Raw genomic sequence first — 16,717 nt, 5'->3', positions numbered from 1 at the left:
TGTACCCCAATGTTAATATGTATTGGATTTACGTTAAAGGTCGAGCCTTTATACTCTTAAATACTGTCAATTGTTAAGTGTTATCAACGTTATAATGCAAAATAACTTTTGTTATGTCTAGATAACGAGAAAAATACAGTTGTAGCATGACAAAACAAAAAAAAAAGGAAAAAATATAATAAAGTATGGCCTCTTAAAACTTCTGTATGTAACAAAATGTATGAGATAAAAGTATAATGCATGAGGTGAAACAAAAAAAGAACAAAAACAACTTTAAGGACATTAAATATTATAAAAGAGAATTTTATATAAATACACGAATAGATAGATAGATAGATAGATAGATAGATAGATAGATAGATAGATAGATAGATAGATAGATAGATAGATAGATAGATAGATAGATAGATAGATAGATAGATAGTTTATAATTCAAATATTTTTTTGATAAAATAAACTGAACATTTAAATATCATAACATAGGAACTATGTAATATATATGTGTGTGTATATACTTTTTTTATTTTTTTTGGATATATATATATCCATCTAATGAAAACTGACGAGTGTCTAGCATCATTTTCCAATCGTCTGCTTCATGTTTACACACAGAATCCTACCGGTTTGCAGCTATTATGATAAAACTAACCAAAGTGTCTTATTTGGTCCCATTTAGAGCACAAGTGGAGTGACACTGGGTCTTTCACCAACCTGGAGAATTCTAACAGCAGCAACACTGTAAACTGCTCATATAATCACATGACCCCATTTGCTGTATTTCTGGTAAGCACTGAATTAGTATCAGAAATCTAGTGAGTAAACTACTATTGTTGTGGTAATAAATCTGTATCTCTGTTTGTATATTTGTGTGTTTTTTACTCTTTAGGTGCCCATGAAGCTGCAGCATGAAAACCTGCCCTGTAGTGATGACACAGGTTGTGGTCTTTTGTGTTTTTTGGGTTTTTTTATCACTCACTCATCATTGTTCATTAATTAACTTGTTTATCCTACAGCAATAATCGGTGGATTGTGGTTTACTTGTTTCTTTATGTTTTCTCTTTATGCAGATGAGAACTATATTTTCTTCAACAGCACAGAATTGACATTTCAAAAGAACCATTCTACATCACTCTGTACCTGGGGAGAGGATCGGTGTTATGTAGAGTGTAGTTCTGTCAATCTCACCACAGACATAACTGGTGTGATAAACATAACAAATCTGACACTAAATTCTACAATCACAGGTCAACGCAAAACTCAGCTGGTCTTTTGTAAGGGTGAGTCACAGTTTTAGTTTTCTTGAATGAATCTGCAATTTCTTAGCATTAATTTAAGTGATACATTATTCGGTATTTGTTAATTAGTCGTATTATAACCCTAATCCTAATCCTTTTTTATTTTAAATAAAATTTTAGGTGAGAAAATCATCACATGTAACATCACAAAGTGTAACTCCTATGAAATGAATACATCTATAAACACAATGGACTTCACAAGACTAATTAATGCACAGGATATGTGTAATAAATCATTTTCTGCAGATATATACTTCAAGTAAGAAAACAAACAGATTCAGATAAAGAACTGATCGGTATTTGTCTAGAAAATTTGACAGAAATATATGTTGATTTCTGTGCAACACAGGAAAGAGAAGGAATTCATCGATCAGCAGATCAACTCAACGTTTAATGAGTCGAACATAACCAAAAACTACACGAATTTTAAAATGACTGTTTTTAATATAAGCATGTTGAACCCAGTTGATGGGAGTGTAAAGATCTCTGCTCCAAAGGTAATTATCAGTCATTGCTGATTCTAAATTGAATAAGGAATCAAACACTGAAATAGGAAAATAGTCAAAGACATGATGTAATGTTGCAATGTAGCTTAACACGAAGCAGAATTACTGTTACCACCCTGAAGTGGATTATTTTATAATAACAACACATCACAATTTTCTCTATTCCTCCTAAACCGTGCCAATTTTTCAACATCTCAATGCTACTCACTGTTACTAATGTTGTGGCATTTCTAAGACGTGTAACAAAAGTTTTTTCACTTACATTATAGCAGCTACAAAGAGTCTCTTGCCAGACTTTTATTCCTCTGGGTTAGGATAAAATCCCCTGCATCTGTGAATGGATAGTTATAGAAACAACAACATATTAAAATGAACGCATTAATATAAATGTGATTTGAGTTGGAAATACTGTTGGAGCTGCTGTGATAGTAGTTATTGGATAATGAATAAACTAGTAGGAATATTAGTGATACAAACCTCCAATAATTAAAACCACCAAGATAATGAAAATATTCTGTTTCAGAATGTTTAAGTGAATGATGTGTGATCTGAATAAAATCTGTCTTTACTGTCTGATAGTGGTCTGATCAGGATCAACCCATAGAAGTATTCTTCCCTACTGAATCATCTACAAATTATTCCCTTGTCGCTGTAGTGAGATACGGAACTGCTGAAAAGTTTAACGTAAGTTTTAGTACATGTTCACAATAGTTTTAAATGGCATAGATTTCTAGTAGATGCTCAAGCTTTTTCCCCATGAATATAAATCCATATAACGTTTCTGCACATTTCCACAGAATAACTCAAACACGGTGTTGATGTCCCAAATTGTTCGTGTCGAAACCATAGGATCTGGGCGCAAGGACTTGACCAAACTGCTTTTTATCAAGTTTCCAGTGAACAGTACCAAAATAAACCTCGTAAGTGAATACACGAATATATTTTTTCAGATCATAGTTTGGGCTTCCTTATAATCTTGTTCAGGCTCATGGCACTTTCTTCCCTTATGGAAAAGTCTCATAAACTTCACATGAGAATTATCAAATGATTTATGTTGTACATTGGCACACATGGATTTGCACATAAGAAAAGTGTTTGGGTTTCATTTCTTTTCATGTTTACTTTTAATATGTGATTTTTGCACATAATTTATGTTTTTTTCCTCACATGATTTTTTTGCACCTGTATTACACACCTTTTATTTATTGATTGATGTTTTTTATTGGCTGATTAATCAAATCAAATCAATTTATTGATCCGATTGAATGAAATTAGTCAAACGTAATAATGATCCATTTGTTTTTATGTTACATGTAGTACATCTGGTTTAATTGTTCAGATGTGATGCACTTTAATCACGTGATTATTGTAAAGTTTATTATTTTAAATTCTAATGATATAATCATGTGTGGGGAAAAAAGTCAGAAAATGTTATTTTATCTATTTGTTCATTATTCTGTTGTGTTTATTCCAATAGGTAAACTCTAAGCTGTCATGTATGTTCTATGATGAAAAAGGTATGGAGGATTTTCTCAAGTCCTGAAAAGTTTATTTACTTGTACACATGGGGTTGGATTAAAACTTTTGTTTATATATTTATTAAACTGCATAAAGTATAGATGTAACTATGGAGGTCTTAAAAGGCCATGCATTATTATATTTCCTCTTTCTTGTTTTGTCATGATAAAAACTTCATTTTCTTGTTATCTCGACATAAATGTTGTATTGTCGTGATCACGACTTTATTTAGTCATGATCTCTGCATGTACCCCAATGTTAATATGTATTGGATTTACGTTAAAGGTCGAGCCTTTATTCTCTTAAATACTGTCAATTGTTAAGTGTTATCAACATTATAATGCAAAATAACTTTTGTTATGTCAAGATAACGAGAAGAATAAAGTTGTAGCATGACAAAACAAAAAAAAGGAAAAAATATAATAAAGTATGGCCTCTTAAAACTTCTGTATGTAACAAAATGTATGAGATAAAAGTATAATGCATGAGGTGAAACAAAAAAAGAACAAAAACAACTTTAAGGACATTAAATATTATAAAAGAGAATTTTATATAAATACACGAATAGATAGATAGATAGATAGATAGATAGATAGATAGATAGATAGATAGATAGATAGATAGATAGATAGATAGATAGATAGATAGATAGATAGATAGATAGATAGTTTATAATTCAAATATTTTTTAATAAAATAAACTGAACATTTAGATATCGTAACATAGGAACTATGTAATATATATGTGTGTGTATATACTTTTTTTTTTTTTTTGGATATATATATATCCATCTAATGAAAACTGACGAGTGTCTAGCATCATTTTCCAATCGTCTGCTTCATGTTTACACACAGAATCCTACCGGTTTGCAGCTATTATGATAAAACTAACCAAAGTGTCTTATTTGGTCCCATTTAGAGCACAAGTGGAGTGACACTGGGTCTTTCACCAACCTGGAGAATTCTAACAGCAGCAATACTGTAAACTGCTCATATAATCACATGACCCCATTTGCTGTATTTCTGGTAAGCACTGAATCAGTATCAGAAATCTAGTGAGTAAACTACTATTGTTGTGGTAATAAATCTGTATCTCTGTTTGTATATTTGTGTGTTTTTTACTCTTTAGGTGCCCATGAAGCAGCAGCATGAAAACCTGCCCTGTAGTGATGACACAGGTTGTGGTCTTTTGTGTTTTTTGGGTTTTTTTATCACTCACTCATCATTGTTCATTAATTAACTTGTTTATCCTACAGCAATAATCGGTGGATTGTGGTTTACTTGTTTCTTTATGTTTTCTCTTTATGCAGATGAGAACTTTATTTTCTTCAACAGCACAGAATTGACATTTCAAAAGAACCATTCTACATCACTCTGTACCTGGGGAGAGGATCGGTGTTATGTAGAGTGTAGTTCTGTCAATCTCACCACAGACATAACTGGTGTGATAAACATAACAAATCTGGCACTAAATTCTACAATCACAGGTCAACGCAAAACTCAGCTGGTCTTTTGTAAGGGTGAGTCACAGTTTGAGTTTTCTTGAATGAATCTGCAATTTCTTAGCATTAATTTAAGTGATACATTATTCGGTATTTGTTAATTAGTCGTATTATAACCCTAATCCTAATCCTTTTTTATTTTAAATAAAATTTTAGGTGAGAAAATCATCACATGTAACATCACAAAGTGTAACTCCTATGAAATGAATACATCTATAAACACAATGGACTTCACAAGACTAATTAAAGCACAGGATATGTGTAATAAATCATTTTCTGCAGAAATATACTTCGAGTAAGTAAACAAACAGATTCAGATGAAGAACTGATCGGTATTTGTCTAGAAAATTTGACAGAAATATATGTTGATTTCTGTTCAACACAGGAAAGAGAAGGAATTCATCGATCAGCAGATCAACTCAACGTTTAATGAGTCAAGCATAACCATAAACTTCACGATTTTTAAAATGACTGTTTTTAATATAAGCATGTTGAATCCAGTTGATGGGAGTGTAAAGATCTCTGCTCCAAAGGTAATTATCAGTCATTGCTGATTCTAAATTGAATAAGGAATCAAACACTGAAATAGGAAAATAGTCAAAGACATGATGTAATGTTGCAATGTAGCTTAACACGAAGCAGAATTACTGTTACCACCCTGAAGTGGATTATTTTATAATAACAACACATCACAATTTTCTCTATTCCTCCTAAATCGTGCCAATTTTTCAACATCTCAATGCTACTCACTGTTACTAATGTTGTGGCATTTCTAAGACGTTTAACAAAAGTTTTTTTTCACTTACATTATAGCGGCTACAAAGAGTCTCTTACCAGACTTTTATTCCTCTGGGTTAGGATAAAATCCCCTGCATCTGTGAATGGATAGTTATAGAAACAACAGCATATTAAAATGAACGCATTAATATAAATGTGATTTGAGTTGGAAATACTGTTGGAGCTGCTGTGATAGTAGTTATTGGATAATGAATAAACTAGTAGGAATATTAGTGATAGAAACCTCCAACAATTAAAACCACCAAGATAATGAAAATATTCTGTTTCAGAATGTTTAAGTGAATGATGTGTGATCTGAATAAAATCTGTCTTTACTGTCTGATAGTGGTCTGATCAGGATGAAGCCATAGACGTATTCTTCCCTACTGAATCTACAAATGATTCCCTTGTCGCTGTAGTGAGATACGGAACTGCTGAAAAGTTTAACGTAAGTTTTAGTACATGTTCACAATAGTTTTATTTGCCATATATTTCCAATAGATGCTCAAGATTTTTCCCCATGAATATAAATCCATATAACGTTTCTGCACATTTCCACAGAATAACTCAAACACGGTGTTGATGACCCAAATTGTTCGTGTCGAAACCATAGGATCTGGGCGCAAGAACTTGACAAGGAGCAAGGAGCTTTTCATCAAGTTTCCAGTGAACAGTACCAACATAAACCTCGTAAGTGAATACACGAATATATTTTTTCAGATCATAGTTTGGGCTTCCTTATAATCTTGTTCAGGCTCATGGCACTTTCTTCCCTTATGGAAAAGTCTCAAAAACTTCACATGAGAATTATCAAATGATTTATGTTGTACATTGGCACACATGGATTTGCACATAAGAAAAGTGTTTGGGTTTCATTTCTTTTCATGTTTACTTTTAATATGTGACTTTTGCACATAATTTATGTTTTTTTCCTCACATGATTTTTTTGCACCCGTATTACACACCTTTTATTTATTGATTGATGTTTTTTATTGGCTGATTAATCAAATCAAATCAATTTATTGATCCGATTGAATGAAATTAGTCAAACGTAATAATGATCCATTTGTTTTTATGTTACATGTAGTACATCTGGTTTAATTGTTCAGATGTGATGCACTTTAATCACGTGATTATTGTAAAGTTTATTGTTTTATATTCTAATGATATAATCATGTGTGGGGAAAAAAGTCAGAAAATGTTATTTTATCTATTTGTTCATTATTCTGTTGTGTTTATTCTAATAGGAAAACTCTAATCGGTCATGTATGTTCTATGATGAAAAAGGTATGGAGGATTTTTTCAAGTCCTGAAAAGTTTTATTTACTTGTACACATGGGGTTGGATTAAAACTTTTGTTTATATATTTATTAAACTGCATAAAGTATAGATGTATAGATGTAACTATGCAGGCCATGCATTATTATATTTCCTCTTTCTTGTTTTGTCATTTTCTTCATTTTCTTGTTATCTCTGCATAAAAGTTGTATTGTCGTGATCACGACTTTATTTTAGATAGATAGATAGATAGATAGATAGATAGATAGATAGATAGATAGATAGATAGATAGATAGATAGATAGATAGATAGATAGATAGATAGATAGATAGATAGATAGATAGATAGATAGATAGATAGATAGATAGATAGATAGATAGATAGTTTATAATTCAAATAATTTATAATAAAATAAAATGAACATTTACATAAGAAGTATTGCCATCATTTGAATGCCAGATTAAATACCCCAGGCAAATTCTGACTTAAAGTTACTTTTATTCAACCAGCAAGTTTTTACTTGATTAGAAATGACACAGGTGTCTCCCAGAAGATAATAAGACGATATACAGGTATATGTATACAGGTAGGATTCTGTGTGTAAACATGAAGCAGATGATTGGAAAATGATGCTAGACACTCAAGTCAGTTTTCATTACATGGATATATATGTATATATCCAAAAGAAAATTATATATATTTATATCCATCTAATGAAAGCTGACTTGAGTGTCCAACATCGTTTTTAATCGTCTGTTTCATGTTTACATACAAAATCCTACCGGTTTGCAGCTAATATAATAAAACTAACCAAAAGTTTCTTATTTGGTCCCATTTAGAGCACAAGTGGAGTGACACTGGGTCTTTCACCAACCTGGAGAATTTTAGCAGCAGCAACACTGTAAACTGCTCATATAATCACATGACCCCATTTGCTGTATTTAATGTAAGCACTGAATCAGTATCAGAAATCTAATGAGTAAACTACTATTGTTGTGGTAATAAATCTGTATCTCTGTCTGTCTAATTGTGTCTTTTTGTGTTTGTGTGTTTCTTACTCTTTAGGTGGGGAAGCAGCAGCAAAACCTGTCCTGTAGAAATTACTCAGGTTGTGTTTTTTGTGTGGTTTTTTTCTTTTCCCTAACTCACCATTATCCGACAGTGTTAACAGTGGATGATAGCTTACTGTCTTCTCTTTATGCAGATAATAGGACTAAGAACTTTTTTATCTACAACAATTCAGGATTGGACATTGAAGAGAACCTTACTAAATTACTATGTACCTGGGATAATAATCAGTGTTATGTAGATTGCAGTTTTGTTAATCTTTCCACAAACCTAATGGATCTGAATAATGTAACATATGAGGTTCAAAATTATACAATCACACCTCAAAGGATAAAACTTGTCTTCAAAATAAGTAAGCCACAATTTCAGTTTTTGAATAAATCTAAAGCAGTTTTTCTGTTTTCATAAATTCAATGATTTTTCTATACAAAAATAATTTATTTACAATTTGTTTGTTTTTTATCTTTAGGTGCTTTAGGTGAGATCACGTGTAATGTCACACAGTGTAAACCTGGTGAAATAGGACCTTTGTTCATGAACTTATCCAGTTCTAACAACCTGAAAGACTTAAAGAAAATAGCACAAGTAAAACAAATGTGTGAACAATTGTTGGCATCTGACAGCAGCTTAATATATGCATACATTAGGTAAGCAAAATAAAAAAATCTAAATACACTGCTTAGTGTTCATGAATTTAGACTGAAAAACATGTCCTTGTCTGTGCAACACAGAGCAGAGAAAAAGTACATAGAGTTCCTCATCAACTCCAAATTTAATGGAACATCCAAAAATTATGACCTAAAGGAATTAAACATGACTGTAGTTAAGATGGATATGATAAACACCACAGATCTCAAGCTTGTACAGATCTCTGCTCCAAAGGTAACACACCTCACATGACACTTAACTTGTTTATAACCTGCCTAAATTCTTACACACCACCCCACTGCTGTGCTCCCATTACTGGCTGCTGGTAGCTGCAGGCATCAGATTCAAAACACTGATGCTTCTACAAAGCCAAACATGGACCAGCTTGCTCATACGTTAAAGCTCTTATCACTATCTCTCAGGGTAAGAGTTAGGTATACAGCAAGACTCTTTTCTGTTCTGGCACAAAAGTGGTGGAACAGATTTCCCCTAGATGCCCAAACAGCATATCACTGGATATCTGCAAACGAAGCCCTACAGTATGTTGGAAAACTGGAGAGTCCTTCGATAAATGTTATTTATGTAAATGTCTCCAGAGAGAAAGCTTTACAATATGATTAAATGATTATTTTTTCTCTTTGGCTTTTGTACGTAATATAATGCAGCCAGAAGAATGTCTGCTTAAGCTCAGCTAAGACAATTGAGCTTAAACAATGTAGCTTGTCTGCCATACAGTCCCTCCGAATCAGCTGCTACCGTAGATTTAATAATGTATTAGTATGAGCGCATTAAGATAAATACGTGATTTGAAATATATGACCAGAACTACTGTCAGAGCCGATGGTATAAAAATTGAATCGAATCCTGCTGAACAATCAGAACTGAGAATTCAACAGCGCTGTGGTATAATGATTCATATATTTGTGGGATCTAATGATTAAAACCACCTAGATTATTAACACTTTTATTACCAAGTGTTTACATGAATATCATATGACAAAAACAGTCTCCGTCTTTACTGTCTGTTACTGTAGGTGCCTAATAATAAGTTTCCTGTGGAGATTTTTGTCCCTACTGAACCTTTTCAAAATGTCCCCACGGAGCAGTGCAAAATTGGCATAGTAACATATCCTTCTGCCAGCCATTTTATGGTGAGTCTTAAGCAAACTTTCATAATCTCTTAAGATACTAATGACTTGTATATAGTGTATAAATAAGTCTACAGGATATCCCCTTTTTTTCATATATTTACAGAATGGCGTCTCCCAAAACTTCACGATCAAAGTCATTCGCGTTGAAGTTAATGGACGTGTGCTTAAGGATTTGTCCAATCGACTTGTTATCAACTTTACACTGAACTATAGTGAAATAATACCAGTGAGTGATCATCTGTATAGAGTACATATTTGTTACATACAAGTTTTGGCATCTTTACAAACTTTTCCACGCTTGTGACTTGATTCATTTACTTTTAAATGTGATTTTTATATAGGATTCATTTAGCTACAGGTTCAGATATGATGTACTGTATGTGTGTATAATTTTACATGGTATATGGGTTATTTGCTCCAATTGTTAATTCTGCTCTTATGTTTACTGTCACAGGAAAACTATACCCTGTCGTGTCAGTTCTATGATGAGAACGGTATGTAGGATTTTGTAAATTGCATAAATTTGTTATTGATGGTGCAATAGTCATGAGAATGGATTGTGATGAGAACGTGATCTTGTAATAATCTTGTACAAATGGAGTTGGATTAAAGTCACAAGGACGTGTAGATATACAGTAGTTTCACTGCCTCTGAACTTAATGTAATATTGTACCATTTTATACAAAATGAGGTGTGTAAACTGGCAGTGATGATTGGTTCGTTATAATGAAATAAAAAATGCTCTATAAGTTCTATAATTTGAATGATATTTAGTAATGATGCATTCATCGTTTTAATACACCAGACGAGTAAAGATCACTAATATCCTGGGTGAAAAACCTCACAGAATAATACTGCATATGCAAACTAAGAGAGAGCTTACTCATACTGGAGCTCCACCTTAGTCTAGATTTAGACTAGGAGGTTAACAATAAGGTCATAATAACTTGATTCATTCTTTTTTATAATACAAATTGTCATATTGTGTATGTGCTGGAACATGCTTGTGTGTCAATAATCTCCTACCAGAACCCCTACTGACTTTGCCAAGACCTTTCCAGGCTTTAAAAGGACTAAAACTCTAATAAACAATGAAGTAAACAGTACCAGTCACATTACAATAATCATGTGTGTACACATGAGAAGATGATAACAATGAATGTGTTAAAAAAAAAAGTTTATGATTTATCATTTATTAAAAATGATTGGATTGAATCAGTTGGGTTCCTGTGATGTTTCTGAGCTGCTCCGAGTCAATCTGATAATCCTGTATACTTCATTTTTGTTTGGCATTTGTTTGATAATTTACTGTTTATTTTGTTTTTTAAAGTTTAAATTTATTAGCCAATGAATAAATAAAGAAATTAGTGTAAATACTATTACATCTTTACACTAATTTCTTTATTTATTCATTGGCTAATTAATAATAGCATATATTCAAATTAAATGTATAATAATGAAACAGAAATAAATTGAAACTTTAAAAAACAAAATAAAGAGTGAATTATCAAACAAATGCCAAACAAAAATGAAGTATACAGGATTATCAGATTGACTCAGAGCAGCTCAGATACATTACAGGAACCCAACTGATTCAATCCAATCTTTTTTAAACTGTTTTTTTTAACACATTCATTGTTATCATCTTCTCATGTGTACACACAGGATCTTATCTGTTGCTAGATATTAGGCTAAAATTAACCACAGACTCTTATTTGGTCCTGAATAGTGTACAAGTGGGCTGACACGGGGTCTTTTACAGACCTGGAGAATTTTAACAGCAGCGGCACTGTAAGCTGTTCATACGATCACATGACTCCATTTGCTGTACTTCTGGTAAGCCTTGCATTAATATCAGAAATTAAAGAAAGTAAGAAAATGTGTTATACTATAGTTTTTCTGAGAAATATCTATTCTTATGCTTGTTTGTGTTTTGTATCTCTCTTATTAGACTAATCCAAAATTGGATAGTAAGCAGTGGAAAATCATGTCCTCTATTAGTTACATAGGCTGCAGTTTTTCAGCGTTTTTCTCGGCAGTCACCATCTTCCTCTACACTTTCACGAAGTGCGTATTAAATATATATATATATATATATATATATATATATATATATATATATATATATATATATATATATATATATATATATACAATGCATTTAAGTGGCTAAGACCATTTTTTTAATGTATTTATATATATTCTAATTTCCATAATCAGCTACTTTGAAAATGATTTCAAGAGTGTATTTTAAGGATGAATACTAGGCAGAGAAGGCACTTAAGCAGACATTTGCACAGGGCCAAGAAAACACTACTGTTTTTTTGTTTTTTTTACTGTGTAGTTCCATACCTAAAGACATGTTATTAATGTAGACGTTGTAGTCAAGGGTTTAAGCTACCGATCAGAAAGGTTGTGAGTTCAAATCCCAGCACTATGATTTCACTTGGTCTTTGAGATATTTGGGTTTCAAGATACATACAGTATCTACTCCACAACTTGTCAGTTTTTAGTGCTTTGGAGAGATGCATCAGCCAAATGTCAACTATTTAGAGTTAGACTCGTTAACTTCAGTGATCTCTTTACACATTTAAAGTCACCGTTCCATTTTACCAGCATGTTTTTTGGGAGTTAGGTGGAAATGGGAGAACAGAGAAAAAAACCTATGCAGATATGTGGAGAACATGCAAAACTCCAGATTCTTGTTCATGCACTTTAAGACACTGGAGAGATTCCCTCATTCCTATGTCAGTGTTTTTTTAATGCTGGTGCTGAAGAGTTAATACATCACTCCAAATCTATGCTCTGTTTTTACAGGAGCTCAAACAAAGACACTTCTATCCACATCCATGTGTCTCTGAGTGCAGCCGTTTTCCTCCTCAACATCAGCTTCTTGTTCACAGAATGGGGAGCCACATGGTCTCAGAAGAGTGCATGCGTATTCATAGCAGTGATAGTAGAGTACAGCCTCTTGTCCTGTTTCTCATGGATGGCCATTGAAGCATTACATTTGTACTTCCTTCTAATCAAAGTGTTCAACACCTACATCAAGCATTACATGATCAAGCTGTCACTCTTTGGATGGGGTGAGAAATCGGATCATGTGTCCCACACTGCAAAATACTACAATATAAGAACAATAATGAATGACTAATAATTTATTTATTTATTTATTTATTTTTTGCAATTATCCAAATATGCCAATCATGTGGCTGTAGAGCCATGCGGGCCAACCGAATCTGAATACTAACAATTGTGAAAAATTGAGAAAAGTCTCCAGTTCTGGGTCTCTGTAGATAGTAATCTGGTTCTAGTCTTGTAGCCTCCGGCTGCCACATGATTGGCTGATAGATAGATAACTGCATAAATATTCAGGTATGCATATTAAATGTTCAGTGTATATATAGCACACATAATATTCTGGATTATTTTTTGTTCCAGGAATGCCTGCTCTTCTTGTTGGAGGAAGTCTGTGTGCTTATGGAAAAGCATCTTTTTATGGCACCACACAAATAACATTATCAGACACAAACGAAGCAATGCAATTGTAAGTAAAAACATTCCAAATGTCTTGCAGTTTGTATCTTAAAACTTTTTTTTTTAAATCCCTAAAACACTTTTGTGAATGCCAGTCAAAAGCTCTACATGGCTGTATTGAAATAAACCTATATGAAACATCTGATCTTTGCTGTTTGGCACTAAAAAATCATGTACAATTTGTACTTCACAGCTGCTGGATTACTGACATCCGCTTTCTTTACGGCATGAACATCACCTACTTCTCCATAATGTTCCTGTTTAACATGTCCATTCTGGTGGCAGTGATATGTCAGATCTGTAAGCTCCGTCGCATGAATGTCAGAGGCAGTAGGTTTTTATCTCGTAAAGATATTTGCACTGTCCTGGGTCTGACCTTCCTGTTGGGAATGACATGGGGTTTGGCTTTCTTCGCATCAGGATACACAAACTACACCGTTCTTTACCTCTTCTGTATCTTCAACACCCTGCAAGGTATCATTAAACTACAGAATGCTTTGTAAAAACATTCATTTATTAATTTCTATTTCTAATATTTATGCAAAACTGTAAGCAAAAATAATTATGGCCCGATTTTATAATATATGCAGATGCACAATTGAATATGCATAAATCTGAATATACACATCTGCAAAGGTCTACTCTACCCTGTGGATCCTGGGAATATTTCCCTACCGCTCCTTTTTTAAAATGTACTATGTTGAAAAAGTTATTTACAAAAGCTTGTTGGAGAAACCAATCCGACAAGTCCTGTAAAAAAAAGTTCACGTTCATGGATTTAGACTCTTAACAGCGATGAAATACAATCCAGATAAGAAAATGATCCCATGATTTAATCACTTTGATTTACTTCCTTTCTTTGTTCATGGGCTCTCTGTGAAACAGTATCTAGGTTATTTCAGCAAAATTAGAACATCAGGTGAAGAGATACATTTGTGAAACCTGATTGAATGGTTCTCTATGATTACCCCGCACCTATCCACGGGGTATGAGGGCAGGAATTAATGATTTTTGTAATAGAGATTCCTAAATCACACCCACAGCAGCTTTAGGCTTACTACTGAATTTCTATCTGTGCATCGAGAGCAGATCAACATCAACCCTGATATCACCATGGAAAGTGTGACCAAATTTAAAATGAAAACTGAACAGACAGCACGAATTCAACCTGCTCAATAAAAAAAAGCTTAAGTTTAGTTTTTTTTATGATGTTAACTTTTGTCTTGTTGGTGGTGTGCAGGGTTGTTTCTGTTCCTGTGGTTTTACGCAACAATGAAGAAGAAGAGAAGACTGCTGGCACAATCCTCAACTATGTCTGACCCGTCCAGTGCTCCAATCAAGACTATGGAAAGCAGCTTTTCCCACTGATCAGATATTACATGTCATTTAGTGGTGATGTGACTATACATCATACTGGTTAGCTTTCAAGACAAGAACCGAAACAAGACTACTCGTTTTGGGGAAGTGATGACGAAACGTCAGTACACTCATTCTTTTACTGTGATATCATTCAGAACTTTTGGTCTAATATATACTCTCATTTTAGATGAACATCTTTTTTATTGCACAGTCCTTTAATTTACAAGCTGTTTGCTATGAGATATGTTTTATTATTATTATTGTTGTTGGGATATAACCCACTTTCCTTTACTTGTCAATGTTTGCATTTTCTTTTAATTGAATTGATTTGATTTATTCATGTATTCTTTTGAACCCGTGTTGTTACGTGTTACATGTTACCACGATATTTTTTTACAAGGTGTTTGTACAATAACAGTTATGTTTCTTCAAAATAAATAAATAAATTAAATAAATAAATAAATAAATAAATAATTTAAGAGAAGAGAAAGTAATGAGTTATTGAACCCAACCCCATGACGAGTTTCATAATCAGTCGCATGGTTCACTTTTTCCCATCAAAAGCAACTGTTTCATACTACCAACGTTATGACGAATGACGCACATTGTTCTAGATAACATATAGTGCCTGTTTAATATGTATCATGACACTGATCTGATGTGATATTATGGGTTTATATATAAAGTACCCTTATTTCTAAACTAGCAAAACTTTGGTCTTTGTTGCGTATGTGATCTCATTATATATGCATTTGTAAATCATTAAACAAATCTTTTATAGTATGTTAAAGTAATAGTGTGATGTTATGTATTGATACCAACCCTGTTTCAGAGCATCCCCTGCTAAACAGACTGGGCAACGGTATCACTTGTGGATGTCGGTGGATTGACATTCAATTCATAAAACAGCAAATTACTTTTTTCTTTTAGAAATTTCAAGTATTAAAGGAAATTAAGAAAAAAAAAGTCTGAATTGAACATTATTTTTAATATTCTATGCTTAATTTGCCCCAGAAAACATTCATTCTGTAGAATATAAGTTCCTGAAAGTTACATTTAATACATATCTTGTATTAAATCATTTGTATTTTGGTTCATGAAGTGACACTGGTAAGTAAGCTATCTCAAATTCCCCATACTATTCTAATATAGTATTAATGTATTCAACTCTCATTTGGGGGGGGGGCATGGTGGCTTAGTGGTTAGCACGTTCGCCTCACACCTCCAGGGTTGGGGGTTCGATTTCCACCTCTGCCTTGTATGTGGAGTTTGCATGTTCTCCCCGTGCCTCGGGGGTTTCCTCCGGGTACTCCGGTTTCCTCCCCCGGTCCAAAGACATGCATGGTAGGTTGATTGGCATCTCTGGAAAATTGTCCGTAGTGTGTGATTGCGTGAGTGAATGAGAGTTTGTGTGCCTTGCATTGGGTTGGCACTCAGTCCAGGGTGTATCCTGCCTCGATGCCCGATGACGCCTTGAGATAGCCTGTGACGTGAGAAGTTCGGATAAGCGGTAGAAACTGAATGGATGAATGAACTTTCATTTTAATATTGTCCTTATTTTTTTTAATAATTTACTTGTACAAATGACATGAAAGATATATTATATGTGGAAAACATTTAACTATCTAATTTGGAAAACAAACATTAGATTAATGGTTGTACTTAACAACTGTGTGTATTAAATCATTAAAATTACCTGAGGAGGAAGGAAGTGGGTACAAAATGCATTACTTGTCATCCAATACGTTGGATCCAATTTCTAGTGTCTACTTCCAGTAAGCCTGCAGCTAATTTGTGTACTTGTTTCCAAAAATATTTTTATATCAGAGGAACATCTATGGTAAAGAGAACCCATTTGAATAAACCACATAGAAGTGTGGCAGTGCCTCCTGGATAAGTGGAACGCATATGCATTCAGTATCCAATGTGCATTTCCACATTTGATGCGTCTGATATATTTGCTTACACAAATTATAAGAGGCTTATTATCAACAACTGAAAAACAAGCAACACAACTGAGAAGTTGATACCTTGCTTGGTGAGTTTTCTGGGGTTTCTTAATATTTCTATATGAAGCA

At 33.2% G+C, this 16,717-nt stretch overlaps 1 protein-coding gene across 7 annotated transcripts in view; it reads left to right on the top strand.

Annotated features, from left to right (window-relative positions):
- LOC113646696 overlaps positions 1-15,551 on the top strand; it is a 34,887-nt gene extending 19,336 nt beyond the window's left edge. For 4 of the 7 annotated variants that reach the window (XM_047803155.1, XM_047803158.1, XM_047803164.1 and 1 more), the window contains 22 exons: positions 677-783; positions 887-935; positions 1,068-1,277; positions 1,416-1,554; positions 1,645-1,792; positions 2,381-2,485; positions 2,599-2,721; positions 6,845-6,884; positions 7,716-7,822; positions 7,942-7,984; positions 8,081-8,296; positions 8,414-8,591; positions 8,676-8,826; positions 9,627-9,743; positions 9,847-9,969; positions 10,198-10,237; positions 11,473-11,579; positions 11,695-11,810; positions 12,561-12,829; positions 13,185-13,290; positions 13,474-13,754; positions 14,521-15,551. In XM_047803155.1, coding sequence (XP_047659111.1) covers positions 677-783; positions 887-935; positions 1,068-1,277; positions 1,416-1,554; positions 1,645-1,792; positions 2,381-2,485; positions 2,599-2,721; positions 6,845-6,884; positions 7,716-7,822; positions 7,942-7,984; positions 8,081-8,296; positions 8,414-8,591; positions 8,676-8,826; positions 9,627-9,743; positions 9,847-9,969; positions 10,198-10,237; positions 11,473-11,579; positions 11,695-11,810; positions 12,561-12,829; positions 13,185-13,290; positions 13,474-13,754; positions 14,521-14,648 — 2,903 coding nt within the window. In that variant the 3' untranslated portion in view covers positions 14,649-15,551. The remainder of the gene's footprint in view (positions 1-676; positions 784-886; positions 936-1,067; positions 1,278-1,415; positions 1,555-1,644; positions 1,793-2,380; positions 2,486-2,598; positions 2,722-6,844; positions 6,885-7,715; positions 7,823-7,941; positions 7,985-8,080; positions 8,297-8,413; positions 8,592-8,675; positions 8,827-9,626; positions 9,744-9,846; positions 9,970-10,197; positions 10,238-11,472; positions 11,580-11,694; positions 11,811-12,560; positions 12,830-13,184; positions 13,291-13,473; positions 13,755-14,520) is intronic. The other 3 variants (XM_047803139.1, XM_047803145.1, XM_047803147.1) reach the window with 2 other exon arrangements.
- The last annotated feature ends 1,166 nt before the right edge of the window (positions 15,552-16,717 follow it).

The sequence above is a fragment of the Tachysurus fulvidraco genome, chromosome 2, assembly GCF_022655615.1.
Source record: "Tachysurus fulvidraco isolate hzauxx_2018 chromosome 2, HZAU_PFXX_2.0, whole genome shotgun sequence".
Taxonomy (NCBI): Eukaryota; Metazoa; Chordata; class Actinopteri; order Siluriformes; family Bagridae; genus Tachysurus; species Tachysurus fulvidraco.
Note: the sequence above shows the minus strand (reverse complement) of the source record. Positions and strands in the feature narration are given on the sequence as shown.